We start from the raw sequence: 13,866 nt of genomic DNA on the forward strand, positions 1-13,866 counted from the left end.
CGAAAAGATGCTCAGCATCACTAATCATTAGGGAAATGCAAATCAAAATCATGATTTGATATGCCACCTCATGGACATTAGGATGGCTAGTATAAAATAAAGTAAGTGTTCGTGAGGATGCGGAGAAATCAGAACCCTATGCACTGTTGGTGGAAATGTAAAATGATACAGCCACTATGGAAAACAGTATGGGGAGTCCTCAAAAAACTAAAAATATAATTGCCTTATGATCCAGCAATCCCATTTTGGGAATATACCCAAAAGAGTTTAAAGTGAGATCTCAAAGAAATATTTTTATACTTATGTTCATAACAGCATTATTCACAGTAGCTAAAACATGGAAGCAATCCAAGCTTCCATCAACAGCAATCCATCAACAGATGAATAGATAATACACAATGGAGTATTATTTAGCCTTAAGAAAACAATATTCTGACATATGCCCCAACATGAATTAACTTTGAGGACATTACACTAAGTGAAATAAGCTAATCACAAAAAGACAAATATTGTATGATTCCAGTTATATCAGGCATAGTATCTAGAGTAGTCAAATTCATAGAGACAGAAAGTAGAATGGTAGTTGCTAGGGGTTGGGGGGAAAGGAGTATGGGGAGCTACTGTTTAATGAATATAGACTTTCAGATTTGCAAGACAAAAAGAATTCTGGAGATGGATGGTGGGGACGGTTGTACAACAGCATGAATGTACTTAATATCACTGAACTGTAGATACTTAAAAACAGTTATGATGGTAAATAATGTAATGTGCATTTTAGCACAATAAAAAGAACAGAGGAAAAACTTTATTTTAAAAGCAGGTCTATATTAAATTTAATAAAATTCAGATTATAACAACAATATGTGACTACTCCTGGAATAAACAAAGAATGAAACAAATGGATTTTTTGTGGAGGAAAGGACTAGAAGTTCTACAAAATTATTTCACATTTGACTTTTATTAATATAAATCAAATTGTAAAATTAATTTTTGAAAAATTGTTCTAGGGCACCACTGACTTCCCCAAAGGCCTCTCTTAATCCTTTGATATTCAAATCATACACTTTTGAAGGCTTGTCTTGTCATTATCTTTATGGATATTCATTTCTTCAAAAGTTAATTGGTCTATCTCTGCCAGGTCCCAGTTGGTCAAGGGATCTGTGTAGCATTCAGGCAGTTTTCTCCCACTGCTTTCAAAGACTCTTTGCAGTTTAGCATCTTTTGTAAGATCTGCAATTTCATTTTGCATCAGAGTTGGAAAGAGGTTAGCCCAGTAGCAGTAAGCAGAGAGGTGCTTGATAGGGATGACTGTATGAATGGTCGGTTTCACATTTTGTGACAACAGCTTTTATTTCCCCATGCAACCTTATAATTGCAAGACTCAGATAATGAAGCCTGATAATGAGGCCTCCCATATTGAAGAATCCAGTGGTTTGGTAAATCTAAACCTTCAAATACTATAAATTTCCCCTTTAATTCCCCATTAAGTTAAGCTATAACATCAGTCCTCAAGATGTTTTTTTCAAGGCCAGTTCTTTCAGAGTTCCCTCCCACTTCCTACCAATTACTTCTGTCACTGGGTTCAAACAATCCATGCACAACTGCCTGAATAATTCCAAAAGCCTCTTTGATCCCATTCACACTTGTCACCTCCACTAATAATACTCAATTCCTCACATCTACCCTGACCCCACCCCTGACACAGCAGTCAGAACAACCACTTCACCCCTGAATTCACTGAACCCCTTCAGAGGATTCTCATTACCTTTAGGAAACCAGGCAAACCCTTTGTCATCTTATAAGGTCTGCCTAGTCATCCCTCTCTCCTACAGCCTCACCATGCATTTCACCTCTCTATTCTCCTAACCTTCAGCTCCTTCCATCTCTGGGCCTCGCCTCTCACTTGCTACTCCCTCTGCCTATAAGGCTCTTCTCTCACCCATCCCTCAGACTAAAAAGACCCTGACTCTCTAGACTCCCCATCCCATCCCCCACTGTGTGAAGCCCCTCCCCCCACTGCTAGTCGTTGTCAACACTGTATGGATTTTTCACAATGGTCCGTCAACATCTTGCCTTCCCGCTACACTATAGGGTTATTGAAACATCCTGGTCAGGTTTACTTAGCGTGACAGTCTGTAGGTAGATCAATAAATGTGCTGAGTAAATGAAACTGCCTGCATCTTCCCTAATCAGAATTGCATCACAAATATATTTCCCATAAAAACCAAAGGAAAGAGCCACAGAAAATTAAGACCACATTTGTGAAGAAAGCTGAGCGCCGAAAAATTGATGCTTTTGAACTGTGGTGTTGGAGAAGACTCTTGAGAGTCCCTTGGACTGCAGGGAGATCCAACCAGTCCATCCTGAAGGAGATCAGTCCTGGGTGTTCATTGGAAGGACTGATGCTGAAGCTGAAACTCCAATACTTTGGCCACCCTCATGCAAAGAGCTGACTCATTGGAAAAGACCCCTGATGTTGGGAGGGATTGGGGGCAGGAGGAGAAGGGGACGACAGAGGATGAGATGGCTGGATGGCATCACTGACTTGATGGGCATGAGTTTGAGTAAACTCTGGGAGTTGGTGATGGACAGGGAGGCCTGGCGTGCTGTGATTCATGGGGTCGCAAAGAGTCGGACACGACTGAGCGACTGAACTGAACTGAACTGAACTTACAGAAGTATTCTATGGGTGGCTGTCTGATTGTCTTGGCTCTGGAAATCAACTCAAGGTATTTCCCAAGACCAAAAAAGATATTTTTAGAATTATTCTCTTAATTATTCCAAAAGAGGACTCCCCACTCTCTCAAGACCTATCTTTGCTTCTGTTGTACAATCATTCCCACCAGAAGGTCTATTATCAAACCTTACCCTGCAGCTACAGAGTCATTTCCTCTTATTCTGTCCTCAGTGGAGACAGAACTTCTGGTTGTTATCTTTTGTGTTAAAAACTCTCTGCATTCCTAAAATTATTATACTTTTTAAAGATATAACACCTTCAATTCTCCCAAATTGTTTTTAATGCATCCTTCTATCCTTGACCATCTAAGAGTGGCTTCTTAGGGACCCTTCCTAGCTGTTGATGAAGACTCCAAAAGAGAATATACCACCTTGCCCTTGGAGGGGGCACAGTGACCTCTTCTTCTGAGGTTGAAGTCCTTGGCTTCTCCCTAGACCCTTAGGTCATCTGTTCTGGTGAGAGGGAATGCACGCCCTGCTCTGTGTTCAGCAAGATCACAAGTTCCTCCTGAAGAGAAAACTTCACTCTGTTTTTCTTGAACAGTGACCTCCAAAGAGAATTGCTATTGCTGCTGTGAGGTAGTGTGGAACCTGTCCGGAAGCCTCACTGAGTGTGGAAACTCCCTGGTCCACTTCCAGCAACAGTCAGCTTTGTAAGAAGTGCCTACTCCATGCCAGGTACTGAACTGCGGACATTTCCCTGAATCTCAAGTGAGTCCTGGTAACAACCCAGTGAAGTAGGTATTCTTTTCTACAGTTTACAGATCAGAAATTAAGGTTCGAAGAGGATAAGGCATTTGCCCAAGGTCACACAGCTGAGAAGCCAATATATGACAATGCTGGGATTCAAATACATGCCCTTTCCACCATCCTTCCCTGTTCTCCAGAACAAAAAGGTCTGAAGTTTTGTTTTCACCCTTCCTGCACATTATTTAAATGACATTCTTAACCATATGCCTTAACTGTCTGTGGCTCATGCATACAGAGTCTATCTAGACCAACATAATTGCTCAGAAGTAAAATAATTGGTAGCTATTATCTGTAACGGGTATAAACAATGACTTTTTTTCTTTCTGTCCCCGTTTGCCTTCCTCTCTCCCTCTTGTTCTCCCTGTCTCTTCTCTATCTTTTGCCTTACAGTATTGGCGAGAACGGGCTTCCCTGGTGGCTCAGAGGTAAAGAATACGCCTGCCAATGCAGGAGACAAGTGTCCGATCCCTAGGTTAGGAAGATCCCCTGGAGGAGGAAACCGCAATCCACTCCAGTATTCTTGCCTGGAGAATCCATGGGATTCTCATGGACAGAGGAGCCTGGCGGGCTGCAGTTCATGGAGTCGCAAAAGAGTCATACACGACTAAGCAACTAAACAGCAACAATTGGCCAGAATCCCCAGTAAAATGCCAACTGGAAGGGACGTCTCACAGATCCCTGCTGCTAGTAATGGTGGAATGTGGATCACAGGTCAGGCACAGAGTCAAATGAAAAGTTTCAGCCTACTAAGCAACAATTTTTCATGTAATAGCTTCCATTCTAAGCATAGGGCACTAATATTCTACAGAAAGACTTGGGCATTGAACAAAGATTAGTCCTTGATCTCTATCTCACTAGATTCCAAATGAGCACAACTAAGAGAGTTAAGGTTTAATATAAAAACACTGCAGTGGAATTAAAGAGGCAAAAACAAACAAACAAACAGAAACCCCAACAACAACCCAACTCACGATAGCAAGAAGAAAGCGTGCGACTATGAAGCTGTAATAATCAAATGTGAATGCCGCCGCTATGCCAAACAAAAATACACCGGTGCTTGTGGCCCACAAGACAAGTCGTCTTCCTGCCCTGAAAAATAAGAATCACATAGTGGAAGGAGCAAGGTGTGGCTGCAACAGTTTAAAACATCCACTCTAATTCAAGAAAGATAAATTTCACGTATATTTTTAGTAGCTTATGTATCTGACTTATTTATTTTGGGTAAATCATGGGTTAATACAAAATTTTTTCAAAAGGCCAGTTTTTCGGTGGCCAAGTCTCCACCTGAGCTGCTAATATACACACACGGTCACTCTGGGTGGTCCCCAGAGAACCTCCTAACCTGGGACTAGGAGGAAGGAGAGGGAGGATCTGTTATTTCCCTGTCAGGACCTGCTCTGTCACCTGTTGGATCATCTTCCCTGTTGGGCTGGCTCTGCCCACCAAGGGGGAGGCAACTCTTAATAAGCCCCTCTAAAAACAGAAGTCTAGACATTCTGCTAGTAAAATAAGTTGCCTACTTGGCCTATATTTTCATAATTGGGAAGGGCAGTTTCTTCTTTAAAAGTCAAACAAATAACAATTACATGCCTGCAGATTTAAAAAATGAGATGTAATTCACATGATATAAAATCCAATCTTTTAAAGCAGGGATCCCCAACCTCCAGGCCACAGACCTGTACCTCCTGTCAAATCAGATCAGCAGCAGCATTAGAATAGAAATAAAGTGCACAATAAACTTAATGCGCTTGAATCATCCTGAAGCCATCCCCCACCTGCCCCGGTCCATGGAAAAATTGTCTTCCATGAAACCAATCCCTGATGTCAAGAAGGCTGGGGACCACAGAGTTAAAGTATACAATTCAGTGGCTTTTTAGTGGATTCACAGAGTTGTGCAACTCATCACTATCTGGTTCCAAGACATTTTCATCCCTCCAAAAAGAAACTCTGCACCCAGGAATCATCATTTCTTATTCTCTGTTCCCTCTGTCCCCTGACAGCCACAGTCTACTTTCTGTCTTTATAGAGTTGCCTCTTCTGGACATTCTACATAAATGGAGTTGCACACTGTAAGACTTGGCTTATTCTATTATGTTTTCAAGGTTCATCCATGTTACTGTACTTCATTCCTTTTAATGACTAAATAACATTTCATTGGAGAAGGGAATGGCAACCCACTCCTGTATTCTTGCCTGGAGAATTCCATGGACCGAGAAACCTGGTGGTCTACAGTCCATGGGGGTCACAAAAGAGTCAGACGTGACTGCGTGACTAACACACAACATTCCATTGCATGGCTATACCACATTTTGTTCATCCATTCATCCCTAGATGGACATTTGGACATTGTTTCCACTTTTTTGGTTATAATGAATAGTGCTGCCACGAACATTTGTGAACAAGATTTTATGTCAATCTTGTGAACAAGATTTCAATTCTCTTGGATATGTACCTAGGGGTGGAATTGCTGGGTCATATGCTAACTTTATGCTTAATTTTTGAGGAGCTGCCAAACTGTTTCCCAGGCTGGTTGCCCCAATTCTACCATCCCACCAATTTCTCCACATCCACACTTGTTATTGACAACACTTGTTATTGTCTGTCTTTTTTATTACAGCCATTCTAGTGACCAGGGGTATCTCACTATAGTATTGATTTACACTTCCCTAATGATTATTGATGTTGAACATTTTTATATGTGCTTATTGGCCATTTGTATATATTCTTTGGCAGAACATCCATCCAAATCATTTGTCCATTTTTGAATTGGGTTATTTGTCTTTTTATTGTTGAGTTATAAGTGTTTTTTTTATGTATTCTAGATACTAGACTGTCATTAGATATATGAGTTGCAAATATTTTCTCCCTATGAGATGTCCCTGACAGATCATTTTAAGGCAAAAGAATACAGTCCTGAGATTCCAAACAACAGGTTTGCCCATTGCAGCAGAGAGTATGTAAGCAAATTGGAAACCATCACGTTCACAGCCTTGGGCTGCTCTGCTCCCACAGCCACTAGTAGGGATTGCTGGCCCTACATATAAAGGTTTCCCAATCTCATTTGAGCCCTGAAAGTCATTTTAAACTATCTTCATAAAAAAAAAAATAAAAAATAAAATAAACTATCTTCATCCATCCCTCTTCTACCCACAACGTTTTCACTCTCTATAACAGATGAGCAGCTCTCTTGATGATGAGCAGAGAACAGAGAACATCAAAGAGAAAGCTCTGCAATTTCCTGCTCTGCCCAGCTGCCAACACGACCTGCATCTGCCTGCAGCCTTTTTTCTTCCCTTCTGTCCAGAGACACACACCCTTTTCTCTTCAAATACCATCTTGCAATCTTTGTATTGGATCATGTCTCTTCCCATCTCCTCTGAGGCCTTATTCTACCAATTACTTCTTTTCCCTCTATCCCTCCCACTCCTCTGACTCCTCCCTTTCAGTTGAAATCTCTTCCAGCCAAAGACAAGAACCTTCTCTGGATCCCCATCACTCCTGTAGCCACCTTGCATCTGACGGACTTTCCAAAAGGGAGTATCTACTTCCTCAACTCCTGTTTTGCTCCTCTCCCCACTGACAACCCAACTTCCATCCTTCCCAGGAAGTTTATGAAGCAGAAGATTCTTAAACACTGAAATGGTAACTTCAGTCACCAAATAATAACTATTTTACTAATAGACTCCACTTCTGTTGCAATTGCATTATTCAAGCCCCACCTCCTGGAGGGGATGTGGGAGGTGGGGGGAAAGACCTAAGTCCTCCTCCCTTTAGGCTTCCATAGTCTTTGTCTCCATGGCCTTCACTTCTAATGTGGCCCCAGACACAACAAAGCCCTATAATTTTTCTTTCGATGTGTTTGCTGGTCCCATGAGACTAGCACACACTGAGAGCAGGGATTTCTGACCTAAGTAGTTGTCTTTAGGCTCCCAGTGCCCAGGACATGCCTATAAAATTCACAACTATGGGGCCAAATAAATAAGTTTATCTCTGTGCTCTGGGACAGGCACTAAAAGTGTGGTCCATGTCCATACACAGATGAACTCTGCCTTGTTTTAAGAGTTATATGTTCATTTTAAAGTATATTTTTTTAAAAATTTGGTTGGCACATCACACAATTTCATAGATATCACTGCATAGAGCCAGACTATCCTCCTAAAAAGCAAGTCTATTTAAAGAAAAAAAATTCAAAGTAATAACCAATAGCTACTGAGTGGTTATATGTCCAAGGTACTTTTTTGGTGTTAATTTTGCAATAATCCTCTGAGATGAGTGTAGTTATTTTCATTGCCAGCTTACAAGATTCTGAAATGCAGGTCAGGCAATGTGCCAAGGTCCACAGCGAATAAATGGCAGAACACAGGCGCACTGTCTGCAGAACCCATCCCCTTAATGTTATTTTGTGTCCCTAAATAACAGATCAGCAAAGAAGTACATATTTAAACAGGAAGTATGATAATGACTAAAGTTTTGAACATAATTCCCAGTCCCCTAAGACAATGAGACAGGAAAACGAACCCTACACTGATGGATGAAACAATACAAAAAAACTTCATGTTACCTGTCGGAGAGGTAGCCAAAGATGACTGCTCCCAGAAGGACTCCAAACATAAACGTGGGCTGGATCAGCCTTCCGAACCACTCTCGGTTACACACCAGATCCCACTGGGTCACCACGGTGCTGAGCCACTTGCTCCGGTCGTAGATGTAGCCGTCCAAGCAAGGGAAGCTGCTCTTCTGGCCGCTGTACTGATAGTCCAGACTCGACTGGCCATCCCTCCGGGACCTCTGACAGCTGGTCAGCTCCCAGATCTCCCCGTTCTGCAGCTCCACGAGGATGTAATCCTCACGGCCGACGGAGAACTGGGTCCAGATATCCTCCAACTGCCAGGTAGAGAGGTCTTGGAAAAGCGCCTGACTCACGTTGCCTGGGGGCCTGCAGGTATGCTGGGGGGACACTGACAAGAACACAGAAGCCAAGTAGTGGATACCACAAGAGATGTTCTGGAAGGCACATATAAAATAGAGGAATATTTGGTATCTGCAAAGAGAGAGGAAAAGAAACAAGTTATTATAGCTGACCTGTGGGCTAAAAAAAAAAAAAAAAAAAGGACATAAGCAAACATGAAGGGTCTCCATTATGCTTAGCTTGAATAAAGGGATAAACACAACCAAATCCTGTTAGGGACCTAAGAGACATCCCATAATGACAACCCTATGATGACTGAGAAGGTAACATACATCATATATGACATACGTTTTTATACTTCGACTCCTCCCCACTCCACAAATTCCAGTGCTCAAACTCGACACAGTCCCCACAAAGAGCAGACAGATTTTGTTAGTGTGAAGTTTACCTACCTGCCCCTGGAGGCCTTTGGGTTTGGTACCTAAGTAGTCTCATCACCTGGAGAGGCTCCACTGCTGCAAAACTCACATTCTCTGACCACAGCTTCCCATCCTCCCAGCTCCCCCTGTCCCTCCCACTGACCCCATCTTCTGCACTGTTCGGGGCTCCAGCCTTTGGCTCCCACCAGGTTCTCTAGTTTACTGCCAGCTTCCTGGCCTCACTCCTTCCCCAGCCAGCCTGAACCCCACGGTTGTCACTAGTTTTTTCCATAGAGTCGCACAAGTTCTCTATTCATGTTCTCCATTCACACCCAGTCCCCCCAACAGAGCACCTCCCCTGGCAGGCCTCTGAAGCTAGGATCTGTCTTCTCTGCCCCGCCCACAGGTGCTGAGAAGGTCTTAAGCACACTTTCAGTTCAGATTTCCCTTTTCCTTACAAGGATGTGCTGGGCTTAATCTCTCAGTCATGTCTGACTCTTTGAGACTCCATGGACTGTATTCCGAAAGGCTCCTCTGTCCATGGAATTTTCCAGGCAAGAATACTGGAGTGGGTTGCCATTCCCTTCTCCAGGGGATCTTCCCGACCCAGGGATCGAGCCCAGGTCTCCCGCATTGCAGGACGATTCTTTACCAGCTGAGCCACCAGGAAGTCACAAGGATAACTTCCTCAAAAAAACAAAATCCTACTTCCTTAGGTGTCTAGCATTCTAACAAATCATTTTCTCCCTTATAAAGATTGCTGTCCACCAAGTGTCTACCCAGCCCAAGGCTCCTTCAGAACAACAGACTTAGACACAACATAACACTATGCCCACAGCCAAGAGAAACACTAGTGAAAAAAGAATTGACAGGAAAACCAAAGGTAAGTAAAAGAAAAGATGACCAGAACCTCCAGGAAACAGACCTATGCTATCTGGGTGACAGGTAAAGAAAATTACATTCAGTCCTAGATTGATATCATTCTATATAATAAAACATGCTTGCGTGTGTGCTAAATCGCTCAGTTGTGTCTAACTCTTTGTGACCCCGCGGACTGTAGCCTGCCAGGCTCCTCTGTCCATGGGGATTCTCTAGGCAAGAATACTGGAGTGGACTGCCATGCCCTCCTTCAGTATCTTCCCCACCTAGGGATTGAACCTGTGTCTCTTATGCCTCCTACATTGGCAGGCAGGTTCTTTACCACTAGCACTATCTGGGTAGCCCATAATAAAACATAACTAGTGTTATACCACTGTGGTTAAGAGCATGGACTCCGGAACCAGACTACCAAGGTCTGAAGCTTGTCTCTGGTTACTTACCACCTGGGTCTTTTGGACAAGATCCTTACCCTTTATGTAAGGATCTTTTCTCATCTGAAAAATGAGTTGTTATGGGAATGTAGAGTTACTACATGTAAAGCATTATGGCATCCTGTAGGTACATGTAAGTGTTAGATACTATGATGTTCATAAGGTGAAGTCAAAAAAAGAGCCTAAAAGGGTCATATACTGACAGAAAAACAAAAACAAAAACAAAAAAAAACACCACCACCTATACCCATACATCTAAGTCAGCCACAAGGCTCACCGTTCCAGCTCTGAAATTTTTAACTCTATCTTTATTCCAAAATAACTCAGAGATCCAGGCTCTCAGTTCCCCCAACACAATTCCTGAATCTCAGTTTCCTCAATTCCCTCTGACATTGGGCTTAAACCATGAAGTTTTTGTAACTTCAATACAAACTTGTATTTTGTATTGAACAACACCTAATTCTTCTTAGGCGTTCTGCTTTCCTCTTTTAAAGGTGATTTGGACAGTGTTTCCTCACCTTAGAAATGACCAATGAGAAATGAGAGACAATTAGGCCTTTCTACTTAACACTGTCACTAGGTTTCCTTAAGACTAGATAACAATACACAATAACCTCCCTCTCTATTTACAGACAATAGAGAGAACAATGAGAGTGAATGCCAGAGAAAATATGGGCCACTATGATATGGTCACACTATATTCACCTTCTGCTGTAAGCATGGACATGTTACCCTTTTCCTTCCTATAAGTAGGTTTCACAATCTACCTTTCCTACCAGAATGGGGACTCAGGTAACAATAATAGTCACGATTTCTTGATAACTTACAGAATGATAAGATTTTGCATATGCTACTGTGACTGGCTAAGGGCTGTCTCCCCAGATCCATTCTCCCTTTCTCCCACCACACCGAGCCACATCTGACCATGTGGGTGAGGACACGGAGCAGCTGCCCCAGATGCTGTGGATGGTGGAGTTGCCTCACCCTCTTGGGTCCCTGGACGACAGCATGGAGCAAACCTACCCTGGACAGTTGCCAGAGACAAAATCCAATTGAGGGGTCTCTTTGTTACAGCTCCTAAGTATGGTGACTAATCCCTAAAATACCTGGGGAAAGAATGGCATTAGTAACTACTACCTCATAAGGTTATCATGAGGATGAAATGAGAGCTTCATGTGGAGTCCTTATAACAAACATGTGCAGTACTATTATTACCCCCATTTTACAGATGAGTAAGTGCTAAGTCAAATGCTCAAGACCACACATAGTTAATACTTGGTAAGCCAGGATTGGAACTCGGACATCCATTCCCAGAGCTGATTTTGTAATCCCTATGCTATTCTGCTTCAAGGAAGATAAGATGAGATAATAAATGAAGGACCTGGCTGAGTCCCAGGGTTGCACTCAAGACAGCATCCTAGTTGACAGCATGGGCTGTGGAGGCCAATGGACATCCAATGACACCGAATTCTGCTCTGCTACTAAGAGATTTGTGATTTAGGTGCAAGACCTGGTTTCCTCATGTGTAAAATGAGAGTGATTACCACTAGTCTCAAAGGGCTGCAGTGAAGGTTAAAGAAGGTAACATGTACAAAGAACTTAGGACAGAGCCGGGCACAACTGAGCATTCAGTAAGGCAGGGATCAGGAGGAAGTAGGGGAGAGTTGGGGCCTCCCGCCCCTTCCCGGCCTACTTCACCACTCCTTTCTTGTGGATACTGGGAATCATAACCAACATCTGTGCAACTTTTCACCCTGGAGAACAGCACATCATCGTCTCTTCATCACAAGCCTGGAAGGGAGCTAAAGGCAGGAATGATTATAATTCTCATTTTGCGCATAGGAAACTGAGACACAGTATTCCCAGGGTCAACTTAGCAGTGAGTGGCAGGCCAGGATTCAGACTGAGCCCCAAACCTCTGGATCCACACTTTCTATGGCTTCTCGCCCAGCTACCCCTTCTTCTAAAACGTCCTGGGTCAAGGTAGTATTTCTCCACGAATGAATGAATAAATAAATGAATGAATACACTTTAAATTTTTAAAATTAATTTGACAAATGAAAAGAGGGTGACAATCATACAAAGGTTAAACCTAGGTCCCACCCTGCAGTAGCTGTGGGTCCTTGACCCAGCCTCAGTTTCCCAATCATTAAAATAAGGATTCATCCCCACCCCTTTGTAAGATTCCACACTGTGTAGTTGGCACATATTAGGTTTCCATAAACCGAAAACACACACACACACACAGAGAAAAAGAAGGAACAAACTTTAAACAGTTGTTCCTAGAACAATTCAATACCTGCCAGGTACTGAAGGAGACTCTACCACGGTTTGGGCGGGACAGCAGTCATCTGGGGAAATGAAAGAGGAGCCCATTTGGCAGATTAGCTGCCAAGAACAAGCGTTCCTCCTGTGACCTGGCCTCTGCAGCTGGGGCTTCGGACTTCGGCACCGGCAGAGGGCGCGCCGGGGGACCCCGCACTCACCACTCCAGAAGCGAGCCTGAAGCGAGCCCCCAGCGCCCCCTGCTCACTCTGGGGGCGTCCGGCCGCCAGAGTTCGAGAGGATCCGTCCAGGGCCAGGAGTCAGGACCCAGGCCTCCGGACTTTTCCCGGAAAGGAGGGGTGGGGAGATGTGTTCGGATCGAGAGCTCTGCGCGAGCAAGAACCCCACCGCAACGGAAAGAAACAGACCCCACCGGCGCCTCCACCCACGTGGCTCCGGCTCCCCCGGCACCGTCCTCCCTCCCCACCCCTACCCCATCTCCCTACCTGCCGAAGTGCCCCACACTGTCAAAAATCGGCTCCAAGTTGGTGGACCCCATGGTGCCGCCGTGCACCACGCTCCGAAGCGGGACGCGCGAAGCTCGCCCAGTGCCGGGGACTGCGGGCACAGCGGTGCCCTGCCCCGCCCCGCCCGGCCCCCGCCGGCCCGCCCGGCCCCTCTTTGGCGTCTCCCGCGCGTCAAAGGGCTCGAGCCGCGCGCGGGGCCAGGCTCTGTTCTTCTCTCTTCCCCTCTAGCGAGTCCCCGCCGCCGCGGCCTCTTGCGCGGCGCGCCGTGCTCCCGGAGCCCGCGGTGGCACGGTGCGCCCATCCCAAGCCCCGCCACTTCCCGCGCCCTCCCAGCCGCCCCATCAGACCCTCGACACCGCGTCCGTCTCGGTCGCCGCTCTCGAGGGGCGCGCCGGTGCCTAAGAAGGGTGATCCACCCGGCAGCCCGAGGTGGGGAACACAGACTCCACTCTTGGGCACAAACATCGTTTTCTCAGAGAAGTCCACCCGTTTGAGGGCTACAAGAGCAGGGCACAAAGAATGGATTCTGATGACCCTGAGAAGTGGCAGGATCTTGCAGAGCTGTGTGAAACATCTTGTACTAACCGAAGGGCAAAGGCAACTCCCGGGTAGAAACAAGCAGAATAGTGAAAACAGCAAACTTACACCAGAAGAGGATTTGAAAGAGAGGAAAGCCCATCACCCGAAGGACTTCCCTCACCGACTTGCCACAGAGCCGGAAATAACACCATTAAAGATTTATTTTTGCTGTGAATAATTCTATTTTCTTTTGAAATGCAAACACTACTGGAATGATTAATCCATTAAATAATAAGCAATTTGGAATGGATTTTTTATAATTAGGTAGATTCTTGCTAACTAGAAAGTCTTATGGTTGGAAAGGTTGCTGGGGAGGTTCAAGTGGTGGGGAGAGGGGGAGAGAGTGAGAGTGAGAAGTTTGGGCAAAAGCT

At 44.5% G+C, this 13,866-nt stretch overlaps 1 protein-coding gene across 1 annotated transcript in view; it reads right to left on the minus strand.

Annotated features, from left to right (window-relative positions):
- SLC22A16 (solute carrier family 22 member 16) overlaps nt 1-13,052 on the minus strand; it is a 31,589-nt gene extending 18,537 nt beyond the window's left edge. Inside the window, exons 1-3 of the mRNA XM_043439645.1 lie at nt 12,896-13,052; nt 8,048-8,527; nt 4,458-4,575 (exon numbers count right to left, since the gene is read on the minus strand). Of these exons, the coding sequence (XP_043295580.1) occupies nt 4,458-4,575; nt 8,048-8,527; nt 12,896-12,948 (651 nt within the window). The 5' untranslated portion in view covers nt 12,949-13,052. The remainder of the gene's footprint in view (nt 1-4,457; nt 4,576-8,047; nt 8,528-12,895) is intronic.
- Between the last annotated feature and the right edge of the window lie 814 nt (nt 13,053-13,866).

This window comes from Cervus canadensis, chromosome 20 (assembly GCF_019320065.1).
Source record: "Cervus canadensis isolate Bull #8, Minnesota chromosome 20, ASM1932006v1, whole genome shotgun sequence".
Taxonomy (NCBI): domain Eukaryota; kingdom Metazoa; phylum Chordata; class Mammalia; order Artiodactyla; family Cervidae; genus Cervus; species Cervus canadensis.